We start from the raw sequence: 13,016 nt of genomic DNA, 5'->3' as shown, positions 1-13,016 counted from the left end.
CCGCCACCACCCCCGCCGCCACCCCCGCTCCCTCCAGCACCACCTCAGCCAGCTTCCACTCCAACCATTCCAGCCTCTGCCCCGCCGATAACCCCTCCGACGATCGCACCAGCTCAGCCGTCTGTGCCGCTCACCCAGCTCTCCATGCCGATGGAGCTGCCCATCTTTTCTCCGCTGATGATGCAAACGATGCCGCTGCAAACGTTGCCTGCTCAGTTGCCGCCCCAGCTCGGGCCGGTAGACCCTCTGCCGGCAGACCTGGCCCAGCTCTACCAGCACCAGCTGAACCCCAGCCTCCTCCAGCAGCAGCAGAACAAGAGGCCGCGTACTCGCATCACAGACGACCAGCTCCGAGTGCTTCGGCAGTATTTTGATATTAACAATTCCCCGAGTGAGGAGCAGATCAAAGAGATGGCTGACAAGTCTGGGCTGCCGCAGAAAGTGATCAAGCACTGGTTCAGAAACACCCTGTTCAAAGAACGCCAGCGCAACAAAGATTCCCCCTACAACTTCAGCAACCCTCCCATTACCAGCCTGGAAGAGCTGAAGATCGACTCGCGACCTCCCTCTCCTGAGCCTCAGAAGCAGGAGTACTGGGGTAGCAAGAGGTCCTCCAGGACACGGTTTACAGATTACCAGCTTCGGGTGCTGCAGGACTTCTTCGATGCCAATGCTTATCCAAAGGATGACGAATTCGAGCAACTTTCTAACTTGCTGAACCTCCCTACGCGCGTTATAGTGGTCTGGTTCCAGAACGCCCGCCAGAAAGCTAGGAAAAACTATGAGAATCAGGGAGAAGGCAAAGACGGGGAACGGCGGGAGCTGACGAACGACAGGTACATTCGAACGAGCAACTTGAACTACCAGTGCAAAAAGTGCAGTCTAGTTTTTCAGCGCATTTTTGATCTTATCAAACACCAGAAGAAGCTTTGTTACAAAGATGAGGATGAGGATGGACAGGACGACAGCCAGAACGAAGACTCGATGGACGCAACGGAGCTCTTGACTCCGACCAGCTCCTCCTGCAGCACACCGATGCCCTCGCAAGCGTATAGCACCCCAACCTCCGCCGCTAATGCAACCTCTTCAGCTTTCTTACAGCTCACCGCTGAGGCAGAGGACTCTTCCACCTATACTTGTAAAGCTACAGAAGCTACAGATGAGAAACCAAAGCAGCCTGAACCTCCCAGTACACAGCAAAACCAAACTCAAGAGAAGCAAGTGCAACCAAAGCAAGAGCCTCAGCAGCAGCAGGACCAAGGAGAACAGAAGACCAGTTTGACGCACCAAAAGCTCTCTCAGTTATCCTCCCCCAGCTCATTACAGCAACAGCCGCCCCTCCCACAGACACCCCAGTGCTCTTTGCCTCCGTCGAGTCCGAGCCCATCTCAGCTCTCGCATCTTTCCCTCAAGCCCCTTCATACGTCTACCCCTCAGCAGCTGGCAAACCTACCTCCTCAATTAATCCCATACCAGTGTGACCAGTGCAAACTGGCCTTCCCTTCCTTCGAGCATTGGCAGGAGCATCAGCAGCTTCATTTTCTGAGTGCACAGAACCAGTTTATACACCCCCAGTTCCTGGACAGGACGCTAGATATGCCTTTCATGCTTTTTGACCCCAGTAATCCACTACTGGCAAGCCAGCTGTTATCTGGAGCCCTGCCCCAGATTCCAGCCAGCTCGGCCACTTCGCCCTCAACACCAACATCTACAATGAACACGCTGAAGAGAAAGCTGGAGGAAAAGGCCAGTGCAAGCCCCGGGGAAAACGACAGCGGGACGGGGGGAGAAGAGCCTCAGCGAGACAAGCGGCTGAGGACAACGATTACCCCCGAACAGCTGGAGATCCTGTACCAGAAGTACTTGCTGGACTCCAACCCGACGCGGAAGATGTTGGATCACATTGCACACGAAGTGGGCTTGAAGAAGCGCGTCGTGCAGGTCTGGTTTCAGAACACGCGAGCCCGGGAAAGGAAGGGACAGTTCAGAGCGGTGGGGCCGGCCCAAGCCCACAGGCGCTGCCCTTTCTGCCGAGCACTCTTTAAAGCCAAGACGGCTCTGGAAGCGCACATCCGATCCCGTCATTGGCATGAGGCCAAGAGAGCTGGCTACAACTTGACTTTGTCTGCTATGCTTTTAGACTGTGACGGGGGGCTCCAGATGAAGGGAGACATCTTTGATGGAGCAAGCAGCTTTTCCCACATGCCGCCAACTGGCAGCGACAGTCAGGGTGTTCCCCTCTCGCCGGTGAACAAAAGCATGGAGCTGTCGCCCAGAACGCTGCTTAGTCCGTCCTCCATTAAGGTAGAAGGGATAGAAGACTTCGAAAGTCCCTCCATGTCCTCGGTTAACCTGAGTTTTGACCAAACGAAGCTGGACAACGACGACTGTTCTTCTGTCAACACTGCGATCACAGACACTACAACTGGGGACGAAGGCAACGCAGACAACGATAGTGCCACAGGGATTGCAACTGAAACCAAATCAACATCAGGACCCAGCGAGGGTCTGACAAAGGCTGCCATGATAGCAATGACTGAGTATGAGGATCGGTTGTCTTCTGGCCTAGTCAGCCCAGCTCCCAGCTTTTACAGCAAAGAGTACGATAATGAAGGTACTGTGGACTATAGTGAAACATCCAGCCTTGCAGACCCCTGCTCGCCCAGCCCCGGTGCAAGTGGTTCGGCCAGCAAGTCTGGAGAGAGCGGGGATCGGCCAGGGCAGAAGCGTTTTCGCACTCAGATGACTAATCTCCAGCTAAAGGTTCTGAAGTCATGCTTTAATGACTACAGGACACCCACCATGCTGGAGTGTGAGGTCCTGGGCAATGACATTGGACTGCCAAAGAGAGTTGTTCAGGTCTGGTTCCAGAATGCTAGGGCCAAGGAGAAGAAATCCAAGCTCAGCATGGCCAAGCATTTTGGCATAAACCAAACAAGTTATGAGGGACCCAAAACAGAGTGCACTTTGTGTGGCATCAAGTACAGCGCTCGGCTGTCTGTACGTGACCATATCTTCTCTCAACAGCATATCTCCAAAGTTAAAGAAACCATTGGAAGCCAGTTGGATAAGGAGAAGGAGTACTTTGACCCAGCAACCGTACGTCAGTTGATGGCTCAGCAGGAGTTGGACCGGATCAAGAAAGCAAATGAGGTTCTTGGTCTGGCAGCTCAGCAGCAGGGCATGTTTGATAATACCCCTCTGCAAGCTCTGAACCTTCCTACTGCGTACCCGGCACTGCAGGGCATCCCTCCCGTCTTGCTCCCAGGCCTCAACAGCCCGTCCTTGCCAGGCTTCACTCCATCCAACACAGGTGGGTGCCGGAGCAGTCGTCTCCTTGCGCAGACGTGTAGCTTTCCCTAGTGTGCGCCTGTGGCACAATGGACATTTCCCCAGAAATGTCTGAAATCGGGCTTACCATGCTCCAGTCCACAGTGTCATCAGCAGGGCACAAGGCAAAGTTACTGTACCTTTGATTCCCTAAGCCAGGCGCTCTAGCAGCCACAGCCTGGTTCTCTCCAGCCCCTGGGAGCCACGGCTCCAGGGCCGCTTGGCACACGCTATAAATTCTGCAGCATCCTCAAGGAAACTTGGAAGCTGAGGTCTTTGTTGCGTTGTGTCTGAACAGGGGTAGCACGCTCGTTGCGCTGTTCCTTGTGTCATTGCTTTTGATAGAAAATTCAGTTCATGTTCTACTCGCCTCCAATTCCCAATTACATTGCAGGTGCTTTATTAACGATACAGATGTGTAGGAGAAAAGGTGATGGGCAATCTGGAGGCTCTTGCGCATGCCGTTGTCTTTATGGTAACCTGCAGTAACCGTTGCTTGCGTGGCTGCATGGCCAGTGATCCGTTTTGAGCAATAGTTGGCTATGAAAGGGCCAGCCCTGTTCCCTTGTGTCCTATATTCAACAGATCAATAGTAGGAACATCCCTCCCCCTCTGCCAGTTGGAGCAGGTGGGGAACAAACATCCCTTTGCAGTTCAGTCTGTTGTTAATTAGACAGAAAAAATACAGATTATTTTCCTACTTCATTCAGTTCTTTTGAAACTTTAGATACTTGAGCCATGTTCAGGCTTGCTTCAGCCATCTCAGACAGCAGGTGCAACCACTCTTCCTCTTGGCCTGCTAAAGATGGGCACGAACAGTGGAGGTCATGCTTCATGGGGAAAACGTTTCCCTGCAGAAGCCAGTGTTTTCTCAAAGGGGCCAAAGAACCAAAAGATTTGCTCCAGAAGCTGATCTTATGAGCATCTCTGGTTGTGCACAAGTGAGGGATCCCCAAAAGGGGGTCCCCCAGGCACAAACAGCATGGCCGCCAATCCTTCCTAGATGTCGCAGCCTGGTGCAGGAGGGGAAGACCCTCCTTTGTAAAGGAGCTCCCAAAGGAAGCAGAGACAGGCTGCGCTGGCTGAGGATCCACCCCAGCCACAAGGTCTCTGGATGGACCAGCGTCCAGCAGTGCTGCCGTTAGCCATCCTGTGAGAGAGAGTGCATTAGCACATGTGCAACTTCCCTGGACTCTGGGGCCTCAACAGATGGGGTCTCGCCAGAACTCAACATCGGTTACAGCAAAGACACAAGACCAGAGGTTATGTTCAGGAGCCAAAAAGCCCAGCAAGCCCCTTTCTCTTGGGCTGCAGGAAAGGGCTCCCTTTCCTGCTCCTCCTTACCCTCGAGCACGGGTCCTTCTTCCACCCGCACGTTGAACTTTTCCCCATGAAAGCAGCCGGGTGGTTCTCCTGATGGCACAGATGCTGACTGGCTAAGCCCAATATGTATTTCCCTACCGGCTTTGTCATCTTTTTTTGGATTCACAATCCTAAACATCTGCTAATAAAAGTCGATCTTTTTCTCAGGACGTTGAGACAGTCCTGCCAACGTCCAGAAAACCTCCCAGTTGAGTTGCGGAGGCATTGGCTTGGGTCTCTGCCCTCTCTCTTGGCCACACAACAGATTTTGGTCCTGGGCGTGGTCTGCTTCATCAGTCTTGGAGCCTGTCACGGCCTTGCTCGATCTGCTCCTATAGCTCTTGCGTGTAGCTGTCCTCCCGCGCGGGGTTTGCTGATGCTTAGAACTTGAATTTGGCATTTTCCATCCCTACAAAGGGGATCTTGGAGCCCATGGGACCCTTCTCTCAATAACCCCTCCTGCCAATGGTCTCATTTTCAGTGCCCATCACCATGGCCAGGAGAGTCTGGGTTGCACACCTTGTTGCAGCCCACCTTACACAAAGTGGTGGTACTTAAATTACAGCCATATTTTTTTTTTTTTAAGATTTTCAGTTCGATCTGCAGCTTTGCCTTTATTTTTCCCAAAGCCCCAGCGGAGGTGAAGCTACCAACCCTGCATGTGAGAAGCAGTCAGTTGCTACTTAGACGGGACTAAAGTATTTAGAAAGGCAAAAAAGCTGTGACCTTTGGATAAAGTGTTGACTTTTGGACAGCTATAACTTGGATAGACCAACTGCTACAAGGAGGATAGGGTCGGCGTTTTCCTCTCCAGCTTCCTTCATGGTAGTCTTGCTTTCCTGCTCCATCCGTGGTGGGAACAGTGGTTGGGAGGACGGCTGACGCCAGCACCTTGCCTGCAGCAGCACTCCCGCTTCTGCTAGCTCCAGTGGGAATCTGGAGGGGGAAAACCCTTGTGTAGACGAGACCCCAATTCAACAAGCTTGTCTTCTTCCAGCTTGCTGAGTTTAGGGCCTTACGTAGGTACTTAGCTATTTTTATCTTTTTCACTCCGGAGAAAATGCCAAAGGACAAGAGGGTCTTATACCCTCCTCAGAAATGATGGCTGCCACCTTATTTTGTACATCCAAGTAGCCACCCAGGAGGACAAATGAGCTATATTCTGGGAGGGAAATGGGGTCCCTTTTTTTGCTAGAGCTGCCTCGGAAGGGAACCACCGCGGTGACTAGAAGGGCTTTGATACGAGTATGTGAGCTGAGTGAATAATTTGTTGGGAGTAACTTATTCAGCACACTTTGCCTTTTTTTTTGCTTGTATTCTGCCCACAAACTGACAGTGGGTTCTTTTCTCTCTCGCCTGCTTGTCATAAATGATCCAGTGCGATTTTTTGCAAACATCTTGTACTCTTGTTACCTGAGTTGTGGTATGTCGCAGAAAGCACAGGTAGTTACTCCTGTGTCCTCGGTGGGTGAGTTTAACCTTCGGAGTCTGGCTTATGGTAAGAAGGCTTTCAGGAAGCTCCCTGCAAGGGCCCACACAAGTAATAGTTGAATGCTGCCACGATGCAGCCAGAAGAGCAGCGAATCTAGGCAAATTCATTTAGATTTCACGTGAATGTTCAGCCAACTTTAGTCTAGTCTTTTTTGCAGGGAACAAAATGAAAGAACAGGAACATTCAGACTGGGTCAAAGAGAGGTCTTTCTAGTCCTGTACACTGTCTTTGATAGCAGACAATGCCATCTGCTTCAAAAGAAAGGTGAAAGAAGCCCTTGCAGTAGGCAGTTATGGGAGGACTTGTTCTTCGGGGAGGATCTTCTAGCCCCAGCGCTCAGAGCTGTGTGTGTGCCGCTGGCTTGCGGTGGAGATGTCCTTGTTGAAACCTGGCGTTCCCTGCCTGGGCCGTGAACTGGGACAAAGTTGGTCCTGGGCAGAGCGACTCTCAGGAAGGCGCATGTGGGAGCATCTGTTTGGCCAGCACCAAAACGGGAAGAGGAAAAACGACGTCATGCCTTGAGGGGCCTGGGCATAGCTCCTGGTTGGGACGGGGCAGAGAACAGGAGCGTTCAGCACCGAGCGGGGCAGAGAGCCCTCCCGTCATATCCCTCGTGAACGGGGTCCCCTGCATCATGTCTTCGTTCACCCGGTGCCTTTGAGTGATCCAGTGCTGAGAAAGCAAGCAGTGCCCTCAGCACCACAGTGTGGCGTGGGCAGCGCCCGGAGCAGCCATGGCCTGTCTCTTACAGCGGCTTTGGCAGGGTCCGTTCCTTTTCTTCTTGCCTACTAACGTTCCCCGTGTTGCTGCCGCCCCCCGAGTGGATGGTGGTTCCTGTTGCAGAGACTGGCAGGTCAGGGGTGTGGGATGGGAGTTGTAGCTGCAGAGTCCACAGCGCAGTAGGCACGGTACCGGCAGGGGCATTAGCTCAGGAAGCATGGACACACTTCTGTAAGTCTGCACCGTGGCTGTTCAGCACATGGCAATGCTCAGCCTTTGCAAGTGGAGGCACCCGCCACTCGGTGCTAGCCCGGAGCGGTGGGTGGGTGAGGGGAAGGGGTGTAGCTTGGTGCTCCTGCCTTCCTGGTGGTCGGGGTTTCTAGCCTGTTCAGCGTGGGGGTTTTCTCACCACCCCACCTACTAACTATTCTCGGTTTGGGCTGGCTGGCTAACGAGGCAGGGCGCTTTGGCGGTTTGCGGGTGTCAGGCTGTGGAAAGGTCTTCCTGTTCCACGTGCCTCGCCGGTCCCGTGGCTGGACACGGCAAATGTTTACTCTTCGTAGCCCGAATGCATGAGTTACAATGCAAGTGCTGCTGCTCTTGCTACCCTCGCCCGTTTCCCCTGGCTGATCACTCTCTGAACCTTTGGACGCTCTCCAGGAGCTCCCAACTAGCGGGTTATGGCAGGCGTTTGTCTGTCCTGACTTTCCAAGCATCCAGGTTATGGAGGGGGCACTGCATTTCATATACGTGAGAATATTTCCGAGGAAAACAGAGCCATTGCCAGCGCTCTGTACCCGTAAGAAGGTGGGTTGTGCCAGACGGGGAAAGGGGGAGAGGGAGGGCATGTGCCAGAGCCTGGAAATTGGCAGTGGAGGAAGGCAGCGGGAATGAAAAGAGGGCTCCTCGTGTCCTCCTCCGCTCTTTGGATCTGCCTTGCTCCTTTCCTGTCCCATCTCCCCCTCTTCCCTCCTCTTCTTTCCTGCAGGTGTTCACGTATTTAAAAATGGTTTGTAGGCGAACGCCCTTCATTAGCACCCGGCCACCCCTGCCCCATGCTGCCGAGTCGGCGCTTCTGGTTTAATGACCAATGCGGCCCCTGGATTGGGGGGTGCCCGGTCAGGGAGGTCAAACCGTTGCCCGGTCAGGTGGAGGGAGGTGGGAGGCTGCTGGTTCCAGGTGTTAGGCAGCTAAATATATTGTCCATCTGCGGTAGATTGGGCAGACAGACTCTTAGCTCTGCGGTGGTTAGCAGGCCCCTGGCCGCAGCATCTGTGCACCTCCCAATCCCTGTCACGCTATTTGTGCTACCCAATGGCTGGGGCACCAGTGGTCCCCGTGCTGCTGGGGTGCCCTGGGGCTTGCTCAAGGCCCCCAAGCCCCGGGCTGGCTTGCTGGCCTCGCATTTCTAAAGCACTGAATAGATGAGAAGTGCAGTCATTGCTGAGCAAAGCCGGTGGGGGCCGAGCGGTCCCGCCTGGCTGCCCTCGCTTGCAGCGACCGCCTGTCCCCTGCCCCGCACGGCCTTCACGCTTCCCACCAGTCATGCCTGTTGTTTCACCGGTTCTCTCTCCCCCTCTCTCTAGCTTTAACTTCTCCAAAACCCAACCTGATGGGTCTGCCCACCGCAAGCGTCCCCTCGCCCGGCCTCCCCACGTCTGGATTACCAAATAAACAGCCCTCGGCCTCGCTGAGCTCGCCGACCCCAGCACAGCCCACGGTGGCCATGGCCCCCCAGCAGCAGCAGCCGCAGCAGCAGCCGCCGCTGCCACAGCGCAAGGAAAAGGAAAGTGAGAAGATTAAAGAGAAGGAGAAGGCACCTAAAGGGAAAGGGGATTCCCTGCCGGGGCCCAAGAAGGAGAAAGGAGAGGCACCTGCAGCCACCCTGTCGGCCCCGCTGCCCACCATGGAGTACGCAGTGGAGCCTGCCCAGCTTCAGGCGCTGCAGGCTGCCTTGAATTCAGATCCAACCACCTTGCTTACAAGCCAGTTCCTTCCCTACTTTGTCCCAGGCTTTTCTCCCTATTACGCCCCTCAGATCCCGGGGGCCTTGCAGAGTGGGTACCTGCAGCCCATGTATGGCATGGAAGGCCTGTTCCCCTACAGTCCTGCTCTGTCGCAGGCTCTGCTCGGCCTGTCCCCCAGCTCCCTGCTGCAGCAGTACCAGCAATATCAGCAGAGCCTGCAGGAGGCATTGCAGCAGCAGCAGCGGCAAGTGCAGCAGCAGCAGCAGCAGCAGCAGCAGAAGGTGCAGCAGCAGCAGCAGCAGCAGCAGCAACAGCCCAAAGGAAGCCAAACCCCAGTCCCCGCGGGGGCTGCTACCCCAGACAAAGACCCTGCCAAAGAATCCCCCAAACAAGAAGAGCAGAAAAACGCACCCCGTGAGGTGTCCCCCCTCCTGCCCAAACCCCAAGAAGAGCCCGAAGCAGAAAGCAAAAGTGCGGACTCCCTGTGTGACCCCTTCATTGTTCCAAAGGTGCAGTACAAGCTGGTCTGTCGCAAGTGCCAGGCGGGCTTCAGCGACCAGGAGGCGGCCAGCAACCACCTGAAGTCCCTCTGCTTCTTCGGCCAGTCTGTGGTGAATCTGCAAGAGATGGTGCTTCATGTGCCCACTGGCAGCAGCGGCAAGGGCAGCGGCTCGTACCAGTGCGTGGCGTGCGAGAGCACGGTGTGTGGGGACGAAGCCCTGAGTCAGCATCTCGAGTCAGCCCCGCACAAACACCGAACAATCACAAGAGCAGCAAGAAACGCCAAAGAGCACCCCAGTCTATTACCTCACTCTGCCTGCCTCCCCGATCCTAGCACCGCATCTACCTCGCAGTCTGCCGCTCACACAAACGACAGCCCCCCGCCCTCTCTGTCCTCCTCCTCGGCTTCCCCCCACGCCTCCAGAAAGTCTTGGCCCCAAGTGGTCTCCCGGGCTCCCCTTGGGAAGCCGCCTCCTCCTTCTTTCCCTCCTCTCTCCTCATCTTCAACGGTTACCTCAAGTTCATGCAGCACCTCAGGGGTTCAGCCCTCGATGCCAACAGACGACTATTTGGAGGAGTCTGACACGGATCTTAGCCAAAAGTCAGATGGACCGGCTAGCCCGGTGGAGGGGCCTAAGGACCCCAGCTGCCCTAAGGACAGTGGTCTAACTAGTGTAGGAATGGACACCTTCAGATTGTAAGCTTTGAAGATGAACAATAAAAATGAATTTAAATAAAAAAAAAAAATTAATAACAAACCAATTTCAAAAATAGACTAACTGCAATTCCAAAGCTTCTAACCAAAAAAAGAAAAAGAAAAAAAGAAAAAGTGTGGGTTGTTTTCCCATATAACAATGCCGGTGGGTTTTACATTTTTTTTTTTTCCTTTTAATAAAAAATAAAAAAAAAAAAGCTGTTACATTTGTCCTTTTGAAGGTACTGTTGGTCTGGGAGACGAGTCTATACTGCCTCCTTAATGTCTTTGGAGCTTAAACCCCTTGTATATTGCCCTTTTTCAATAATGCCCCTCACTGATAGCACAGCAGAGGCCGGCACGCACTGTATGGGAAAGCAGCCCACCTTGTTACAGTTTTAAATTTCTTGCTATCTTAGCATTCAGATACCAATGGCTTGCTAAAAGAAAAAAGAAATGTAATGTCTTTTTATTCTCAGGTCAATCGCTCACACTTTGTTCTGTTTTCAGAATCATTGTTTTTATATATATATAGATATATATACACACTCGCACGTGCACACGTGTGCGTGTGTGTGTGTGTGTGTATGTATATATATATACATGCATGTGTGTATACATATATATATATATATATATACACACACACACACACACATATATATGTATATATATAAATATATATATATATATATATATATATATGTATATATATATAATTTCTTTTTTGTTTGTTTTGGGGGTTTTTGTTTTGTTTGTTTTTGTTCCAGAAAAGGATTGATTTTTTTTTTTTCTTAATTTAAAATGGGCAGAAAGTATTCAAGAAAAAAACAATGTGAACTGCTTTAGCTTTCTGGGGATTTTAAGGGTAGCTTTTCTGCTGAAGCCAATTTCAAGGGGAAAAGTTAAGCACTCCCACTTTTCAGAAAAAAAACACACAAAGAGTGTTGAGGACTTGGAGCTTAAAAAATAAGTTTTAAAACAACTGACTTTCTGTATTTATGATAGATATGACCATTTTTGGTGTTGAGTAGATTGTTGCATTGGAAATGAACTGAAGCAGTATGGTAGATTTAAAAGAAAAAACCCTTTTGTGTACATTTAGCTTTTGTATGGTCCAGCTGACGGCTTCTCATTTGATGTTGTCTTGTTCATTCCTAGCCAGATAGATTGCAATCCATTGACTCACCTAAGCTTTTCTCCCCTTTGTACCTTTATTCCCCTTTCTCCCCATCCTGTAATCTTCCACTTATGGTTGCTGCCTTCATTTCTTAGAGGGTGGTTGCATAATTATTTTATAAAAACTAAAGAAAGAAGTTCAAAGGGTTTTTGGGGTCAGTAGGATCCCTTGCAGAATATTTTTTGTTGGGGGTTTGAAACTTTTTAAGGCGTATACATACGATTTACCTATGTCTGTTACCCTTGTGCACTTATCTTTCTTATTTTTCATTTTCTTTTTTCCTCCTTCCTTTCCTCATTTTGTAAATGCTTCAAAGACTCTGTTCCTAAACTATAAGCATTTGTTTCTGTTTGTGTAATTAGGCTGCACTCTGTTCTTTTAAAGTAAGTTTTGGTTACATTTTTTTTCTCAAAAAAATTTCATGCTTTAAATAAAATCCAAAGACATACCCTTTCACCACTGGTGCAGAATGAGCAAAAAGGATTCTTTTTACTTGAGAATTTGTTTCTAATTTAAACACACAAAAATAAGCTTAAATAAAGAAGAAGAAAAACCTAAAAAGCACCCAGGTTGTTAGCTGTGCTTCTTCTGCAAGCAGAGAGGCAACTCTTAATGAAAATTCAACATACCAAAAGACAAGTTTTTACTTCAAAGTTTTGTCCTTGTGTTAGGCAGTCTGAGTGGTGAGTGACCCAGAGGTGCAGCCCGCAAAGAATCAGATAGCAATGTACAGAAAGCAAAAAAAGAAACCGTATGTGAGGCACTTGTGTTTATGTTAATCTCTGTGTTCCTGGTGATGGAAAGTACTCTCGCTCGCTCGCTCGCTCGTTTTTTCTCTCTCTTTCTCTCCCCGTCTCTCTCTATCTCACGCACACACACGCACACTATCTTATATGGTCTGGACTTTGGAAGGAAGATTTTGTGCTGCTAAAATGTAGATTTTGGAGACAAATAGATGCTTGCTGTTTCACTTCCGTAGCCAAACATCAACAGAAACAGTCTTCTTTCCCTTCTCCCCGCCCCAAACGTATGAAATCCTTCTCCCTTTCATCTTCATCCTCCTTATGTTTCAAAAGGGAACTTCGAAGACTGTGAATGCAGGTTCCATTGTTCACCTTCTGGCTTCCTTTCCCAGTGCCGAAGCCGCTCGTCGACTCCGCGAGAGACTGGAGCATTCCGAGATACGAGAAATGGATTTCATTTTTTAGCCGGGACTCTTTTATTTTTATGGATTTTTGTTTTTAGTTTAATGAAAGACTAGATCCTGAACTGTTGTACATATTTCTAACTAGGCTGATGCACAGTGCAGATTCCTTTTTTAATTGTTTTTTTAAGTAGACAATACTAAAGAGTACCATCTAATATTCCTACCAGTATCCAGTTGTAGCATAAGGTGTCAAAAACAACAAGTACACAAAACATTTGCTGTTTTAACAAACTGTTTTCTTTTAACAAAAGTTCTTGTATTTCTCCCCGTGTTTGAGATGAACATTTTTTAAATTCTAAAGTTGTACAGTTTTTTTGTTTTCCATTATTTTATCTTGTTTGTAATTCTATGAAATATATATATATATATATATTTTTTTTTGTTTTGTTTTGCCATTTAACTGTTGTATGTTACTCTGTCTGTATCATATAGAAATTTTTTGTTTTGTTTTTGGTTCTCTATGTGATACAAGTTAACAATTTAACACTAGATTTATCTGTCAAATTCTGCTAGGTCTCTTTTGAAATCTTTTTTGTTTTGGTTTTTTTTTTTTTTTTTTTTTT

At 50.0% G+C, this 13,016-nt stretch overlaps 1 protein-coding gene across 1 annotated transcript in view; it reads left to right on the top strand.

Annotated features, from left to right (window-relative positions):
- ZFHX3 (zinc finger homeobox 3) overlaps positions 1-10,489 on the top strand; it is a 228,559-nt gene extending 218,070 nt beyond the window's left edge. Inside the window, exons 10-11 of the mRNA XM_019505341.1 lie at positions 1-3,313; positions 8,491-10,489. The exon at positions 1-3,313 is cut by the window's left edge and continues 1 nt beyond it. Coding sequence (XP_019360886.1) covers positions 1-3,313; positions 8,491-10,073 — 4,896 coding nt within the window. The 3' untranslated portion in view covers positions 10,074-10,489. The remainder of the gene's footprint in view (positions 3,314-8,490) is intronic.
- Positions 10,490-13,016: the final 2,527 nt, after the last annotated feature.

This window comes from Gavialis gangeticus, unplaced genomic scaffold (genome assembly GCF_001723915.1).
Source record: "Gavialis gangeticus isolate Ggan-Ray unplaced genomic scaffold, GavGan_comp1, whole genome shotgun sequence".
NCBI lineage: Eukaryota > Metazoa > Chordata > Crocodylia > Gavialidae > Gavialis > Gavialis gangeticus.
This window is presented reverse-complemented; position numbering and strand designations above follow the sequence as displayed.